We start from the raw sequence: 7500 nt of genomic DNA, 5'->3' as shown, positions 1-7500 counted from the left end.
ACAAACACGCACACACAATTATAAACACTTTATTCCCAGGGCTAAGCTCATAAAGACATGCAGCAAACTCCAATGTTTACTCACCAGGAACACACACACACCGACACACACAAACATAGACAGACACAAACACACACACTCAGGGCTATTAGGGATCACCAGTTACCAGAGGTCAAGAAGGCATGGAGTCAGAGGTCAGAGGTCAGTGTCCCAGACAGAGACATGTATTGTTCGCAGGAAGGGTCAAGACACATGCGGGCTCCAGAGCACATCCAGACCAGCCAGGTTCACCTTATCTCCCTGATGAACACTGTGGTTACCTGACAGCACAACACACACACGCATCCCCATTCACGCGTGTTGACAAGACAAATAGACCCACACAGACACACACATGCACACACATACACCCCCCCCGGGGGGGTACCCACCAGGCAGATGCGTCCAATGCGGGACTGGGTCACAGGACTCTTCCCCATCTCAGAAGACTTCTCCCGGAAGAAAAAGTAGAGCTTGTCGTCGTTCCTCTCCGCGCTGTCAGGGATGAGCTGCACGCGGACGAACGAGGGGTCTGAGAGAGAGAGAGAGAGAGAGAGAGAGAGGGAGAGAGAGAGAGAGATGAGAGAGAGAGAGAGAGAGAGAGAGAGAGAGATGGAGAGAGAGAGAGGGAGAGAGAGAGAGAGAGAGAGGGAGAGAGAGAGAGAGAGAGGGAGAGAGAGAGAGAGAGAGAGAGAGAGAGGGAGAGAGAGGGAGAGAATGAGAGAGAGAGATCATTAGATGGGAGCGGAGGATACAGACTTCTAACATTAGGTCGAAATCCTCAATGGAGTCCTCTGAACATACACACGCTCTGTGTTTCTTGTGTGACGAAATTAGATACAAGATAAACATTTTGGAGCCATGGACGTATGTGGGCAAGCCGCGTGTAAAAGTCTGACAAAATTCTACGGAAATTCCTATGACTGAGTTGCAATGTTAAGCAAGGGCCGTTTACCATTCAACCATCTTGAGTTGTACTGGTCAGTACGCATCGCTGTCTGCTTGCCCAGGGTACGGAAGATGGCCGAGTCTGTTCCCATGAAGTCAATGTAAACGCCGGCATAGAGTTCGCCATCTGAGAGAGAGAGAGGTGCACAAAGGAAGGAAAAAAAAGAATGAAAGGAGGGAAGGAAGGAAAGAAAGAAAGAACAACACAAAGAGAGAAAGGTTGGTCGTTGAAGATTGAAATGCAAACATGACATTTCTTCTTAGAAATTCTGGAAACATATTTCCTCACAAGCTCCAATTTATTCTTCTTCTCGTAGCTACAGCACGGAACGGATCCAATCACATTTAACATACACATGTATGCACTCACGCACACACACACACACACACACACACACACACACACACACACACACACACACACACACACACACACACACACACACACAACATGCTCTAGCAGAGAATATGGAGCCATTCTCTGGGGAATGCCTGCATCTGTGAGATCATTCTTGAAGGAAAGAGCAATGAGATAGCTGAGAGATAGCAGGCACATAGACCATTCATTTCCCACAGTCCGACACACACACACACACACACACACACACACTAGGTTTACAGTAGGAAGCATGGGTGTGGGCCCTCCAGTTGCTCTCCGGGGCCCCCATCACAAAGCAGGTGTCGGGGTGTGTGAGATCACTCTCAGTGGGGTCACTCGGGGGGGTTCTCCATACGAGGGAGTATTTGCATGAAATGGGTGGAGGCCCGAGGGATGAATGGTCTGGGGATGAGAGGTCTGGTGTGCTGCTTCCATAGGGGTTCTCTGGCACCGTGTGCTCATTTGAGAACGCAACGCTGCGCTGATTTACACCCCGGGTCTCTCCCCGGAGGACGTGGGGATCACCTTTCACCGTCGCTCCGAGGGCCCCCGGGCCCCCCGGGCTCCGGCTACCTGACCTCGGCCTCCCGAGATCCGGCCTCACTGGTAAACTGAGGCCGGTGAATGAGTGAAGTATAAATAATCACAGTACGGCCGTGTGACCTATCCCCTTGATGTTTCCACCATGACCATTAAAAGCGGTTTTCCTGACGTGATCTGTGCATGTCGAGGGGGGGCGGCAGTGGAGGCCGGACACGCTTATAAGAGAAACAGGGAGGGGGCTTGCGGGGCGGGGTCCGGCTCTGACCTAAGAAGGATTCCTCTTGGATTTATGACGGGGCTTGAAAGAGCATTCCACAGCGATTCACCCCGTGGGAAACAGGGGCCGCCAAGGAAAGGACCCTTGGCTAGAGGTCATACTGGACAACGCTGGGAAGCGGATCGCCTGACCATAATATAAAAACATAAAAAAAAAACGCTTTTTAATACCGCATATTTCCTTGCCATGAAAATATTCAATTGGAAACATAAGACGTGAATAATTTGGGTATGAGGAATGAGGCACTGCGCTGGAAGGATATTGCCGTGAAAGGGATAAACTGCATGAAAATGTCGAAGGGATGAACTCCACGCTGCCCAAAACACACCTCATCCCCTCACACGGCTTGGCCGCTGTGACTCAAAGCTCACATACTCACTGATCAAAGCTGACACGCTGTTGAGCTTGGGGTCATAGGAACACTTTCCCTTCCCAGAATCCACTTTGCCGGGCTCCAATTGGAAGATGTATTCCTGCAACGACAACGCAATACAAAAAATGGATCACAGCACGTAGCAACGAATTCAACGTCTGCGGCGCCTCTTGTCACCGCGATTTCCCTCACGCAGAGGAAAAAACCGAAAGGCTCCCCCCACCCCCCCAACTCCCGCTTCTCCTCTCCCCCCCTGGGACCAGGAAAGGCCTGATCTGGTGCCGATGCATTAGAATAATGAGCGTGCTTTCACACAGAAAAATACATACGGTGGTGGAGGTGATGGGGGGTTGGCGGGGGCGAGCAGGAAAGGAAGGGAAAGCCATGAATTCCTAATCCATCTACATGCCACTGTGATGCAAAAACAATACGTCAAGCGAGCGAGAGGGCGCGCCTCCGCTGTGCGTAACGAGCATGCATGCCAAGCGTCTCCTCTCGGCTTCCCCCGGTTGCCGTGTGGCTCCGCAGGCCTTTTCTGCTGACATCTGTATTGTAGGCACACTGAAAACATGCCTGGGGATTGGCTGGCCGGCGTAGCCTCGGGATCGGCAGGTATTTGGGTACGTGAGCGTGGACGGGGGGGGGGGGGGGGGGGGGGGGGGGGGGGGGCAGGGAATGACATGTATTCTGAGCTTTTCACCTTAAAAGTGTAATTGCATTTTCTATTTCAGACAGTGAATAATAGAGAGAGGAAGAGAGAGAGAGAGAGAGAGAGAGAGTGAGAGAGAGAGAGAGAGAGAGATCGCTCTTGACTTTCAGTACTGCGAAGGCAGGGGAGGCCGGTGTTATGCCAACCCGACCCTTTTGGACCTTATATGCACCCTTGTGGGATTGCATTCTCAACCAGTCAGGCGAATAAGAAGGTGTTGGCAGTTCGCTCTCAGCCCTGATAGATGCCAATGTGTCCTAAATGTCAAACTGTAAGGTTCTCTAAGAACTCAACTCAACTCAACTCTCGCAAGATTTTAGAGCAAGACCTCTCATTGAGCGAGGCTTGGTGAGACACAATAACCAACAGACCTTATCCACCAAAGGTGAAGAAAAAAGTGATCCTCTGCAGGGATCCTTTCCATAAACACTGAGAATAACCACCTGAGCCTGTCATTGGCCGAAACAAGCACATTTAGAGGACATTCATCGATGGGGTGCTATTGCCATTTCTTGGCTACATGGACAAAGCGCTCTTGTTCAATACTAGACCAATTTACTAGACTTCCATCAGTGATGTGACGTCAAACCCTCTGCATGATGCACATCTCCTATTTCCCTGCCGCTGTGTCAGTTGGCTACAAACAGGTGCTAACAGGGCTAACAGGGCTAACTGCCTGTTGTGGAAGTGGGTCGGAAGCTGTGTTGCCCTGCTGAACCCGTCCAGGGAGCCCAGGAAAAATTCCTACCGAAGGCGGTGGCCCTCAGACCGCTGAGGGAAGGTAAGGGAGGATGTTCCTAGTCAAAGGTGAGCCTCAACAGAACTCCCTCATGGCATTAGCTCAACGGTTCCTCTTCTCATGTCTGATCATGTTCCCTGCATGATGTGTTGACTTTGATGAGGCATATTTGATTAAAACCTGGGATTCAAAGTCTTGTCTCATGAGGAGGCTTTTCATTGTCATATTTTGTCTAGTCTGTCACTCAACATATTACAACATTTGACAGTTACAAAAATAACAGACACGTTTCAGTTGCCAAAACAAGACAATGCAAGGAAAACATGCAAGATGGATTCGAGGACCAATGCACCAACAGACACTAAATGAACCTGCTGCTACCTGGTTCACATGGACACAAGCATGCATGGCATACATATGGTAAAGAAAATACAGCGAGGATGCATGACCAAAAATATGGGGACGACAATGCAACCAAAAACAACAACAGCAAGGCGAACCAAGACGAGGACGAATGAACAAGAGTGGCACGGCGAGGACATGTGAGCGCAGGCGCGCACACACACACACACACACACACACAGAGACATGCGTATGGATGCGATCTGTGACTCTCAGCGTGGATGACGGATGGCCGCGAAGCCCCACCTTCAGTCCCAGTGTCTCATGCACCGCGGTGGCCTCGGCTGAGCGGCTATTCCTGCCTCCGGCCTGGGGCATCTGCAGATGCATGGCGTTCTGGAACAGGAGACAGGCGACAAAGTCTGCATGTTATGGCAGCTGACAGGAGGGGAGAGGCAGCGTTGCGTGTGGGGGGATGGTCGGATGGAGTGAGCATGGGGTGCTGCTGCGCTTCATGCCGTCCTCCATGCTAATACTGGCCGGGTTTCATCTCAGACGCATTCCTTGGCCGCCTCCATCGGACTGACAAAATAAAGGCATGGAGACGGCGGAGTCCGGGAGGCTTTTCTGAATCTATGCGTCTTTATGGATGTCGGAGTAAGACGGGTTTTAGTGGGGAGTGTTTGTCCAGATATCCCCAAACCTAGCACCTCCATATGTACACAATGGATACGTTTTTTTCCCTGTATGAGTGGCATCCATTCAGCTTGAAAGTACTATTTAAAAAAGATTTCTGTGTAAGATTCTGCATGGAATGTATGTGGGTCTATTCAACCAGATGGTGGGAAAAAGGAACAATATTATATTTCTGTCCTGCGGTTAAGTCAATAATGTCTACAGCAGTTTAACATAACTGTTTTACCCCTACTCAACATGCTGCACGTTGAATTATAAAAGGCCTCTTGTACAAAGTGCCAAATTGAGTTTAAGCGGTGATCTTTTGAAATCATTTGTCGATCAATCTGAAAGGTCCTGCTTAAGTACTACTGAAAAGTGGATGCAAATATGTATTCGTGCCTGAGTGCCTCTGTGTGTGTGCAATGTGTTCTGTTTGTGTGTGTGACGTGTGTGTGTATTTGTGTGTGTGTGTGTGTATGTGTAGGTGTGTGTGAGTATGTATGTATGTATGTATGTATGTATGTATGCATGTATGTATGTATGTATGTATGTATGTATGTATGTTTGTATGCATGTATGTATGCATGTATGTATGTATGTATGTATATTATGTATGTATGTATGCATGAATGTATGTATGTGCGTGTGTGTGTGTGTGTGTGTGTGGGGGTGTGTGTGTGTGTGTGTGTGTGTGTGTGTAAGTGTGTGTGGTGTTTGAGTATGTATGTATGTATGTACGTATGTATGTATGTATGTATGTATGTATGTGCGTACGTGTGTGTGTGTGTGAGTATGTATGTATGTATGTATGTGTGCGTGTGTGTGTGTGTGTGCGTGTGTGTGTGTGTGTGTGTGTTCTTGTGCGTGTCGGCGTGCATGTGCGTCTGTGAATGTGTACACACTGCATTGCGTTGCATTGTGGTATCATGTTTCGCCTGTCAAACTGAACTTCGCAGCACTCAGCTGAGAGTGTGCTCAGGGGAAGTCTTCAACCTGTCCGCTGTGCAGGACAGAGGAAATAATGACCCTGCTCATTAACGGCCTGGAACTGGAACACTCCACCAGCACCCCATAAGAGGAGCCTCGAGCTCCCAATTACCCTGTGGCTGACAGGGTGAGACCTGGCCTGCTGTGTGTGCTAGCTGGCGGGCTGGAGTAAGGAGGAGGGGTGGTAGGACCAATGGGCGGATGACCGCTCACACGGTTGGATGACCGACCAGATGGGCGGAGTGACACCAAAGATATTCAGGATAGGCTTCAATAGCGTCATCTTGCGAAAAAGGCAGTTCTCCACTCCGCTTGTCATTCTGTGCACGTGTGTGTTTTGCGGGGTAAAGTTCAACTGTCATTTCAATATATATATATATATATTTATCTATATATATATATATATATATATATGTTATATATGTTATATGTATGTATCAACTTTTCTTCTTTTTTTCATTTAACTCCCATGAATGTTGTTGATGAGAAATCAAGTGAGAAATCAGGACGGAGCCGAGGGTGGTGGAGGAATAGGGAAAGAGACCAAGAGAGAGACAGGGACGGAAAACGAGTCAAAGACAGAAAGAGGACAGAGAGAGAGTGAATTTCAGACACAACCTTATCTGTGTCCTAAACGAGAGATAGACAGAGAGAGAGAGAGAGAGAGCGAGAGCGAGAAAGAGCGAGAAAGAGAACGAGAGAGAGATATAGCGAGTTTGAGAGAGCGAGAGAGATAGAGCGAGAGAGAGCGAGAGAGAGCGAGAGAGAGATAGAGCGAGAGAGAGAGAGAGAGAGAGAGAGAGAGAGAGAGAGAGAGGCTCCGGGACCAGCAGCTGCAGCCCGGCCCAGTGGCTCGGTGGTTCGGTGTGGGAAACTTAAGACGAGCCATTAGAGGGTGAGACCGAGCAGAGCATAGTCCACCCGGGACCGCCAACGCTGTGGCGCGCTGGGTAACCTGCACTCCACATCCAGGGGGGTAGAGAGGTGAGACACATTACACCAGCGTTTCTCAACTGGTGGGTCGCGACCCAAAAGTGGGTCGCAGACTCATTTTGAATGGGTCGCGGAGTGTAGGAGAAAAAATAAAATAGCTAAAAATAGTTCCAGTGATTAGGCCATCTGATAAGAGATGAGATTTTAGGTTATTTTTAGTGAGCCGGATAATTTGGATCAGCTCACCAACAAGAGCAGGCTCTTTCGGCTCCCAAACAGCTCTTCAAATGACCACTTATACCTTTTATAATTCAGCCAAATGTAGCCCGTTTTGACATATGATTCCTATGTGTCGGCCTATATATCACTTCAATTACTAAGTTCAGCACTACCTATCTCTGCGAAAGTGGCTTCTCAACTTTGGTCCAGCTCAAGTCCAAGCAGAGGAACAGGTTGGACGCTGGACATGACCTGAGAGTAACTCTGTCAAACATCACCCCAGACTTTGAAACTCTTATCAGGAAAAAAGCACATCCCCAACTATCTCATAAGC

General features: G+C 49.0%; 1 protein-coding gene across 2 annotated transcripts in view; it reads right to left on the bottom strand.

Annotated features, from left to right (window-relative positions):
• Window positions 1–7500, bottom strand: part of LOC307083363 (semaphorin-3F-like) — a 63843-nt gene that overhangs the window by 15981 nt on the left and 40362 nt on the right. Inside the window, exons 6-9 of one of the 2 annotated variants that reach the window (XM_079747222.1) lie at window positions 4656–4745; window positions 2566–2659; window positions 995–1114; window positions 432–571 (exon numbers count right to left, since the gene is read on the bottom strand). In XM_079747222.1, coding sequence (XP_079603348.1) covers window positions 432–571; window positions 995–1114; window positions 2566–2659; window positions 4656–4745 — 444 coding nt within the window. The remainder of the gene's footprint in view (window positions 1–431; window positions 572–994; window positions 1115–2565; window positions 2660–4655; window positions 4746–7500) is intronic. The other variant, XM_079747223.1, reaches the window with a different exon arrangement.

The sequence above is a fragment of the Pollachius pollachius genome (assembly GCF_949987615.1).
Source record: "Pollachius pollachius genome assembly, chromosome: 12".
NCBI classification, from domain to species: Eukaryota; Metazoa; Chordata; class Actinopteri; order Gadiformes; family Gadidae; genus Pollachius; species Pollachius pollachius.
This window is presented reverse-complemented; position numbering and strand designations above follow the sequence as displayed.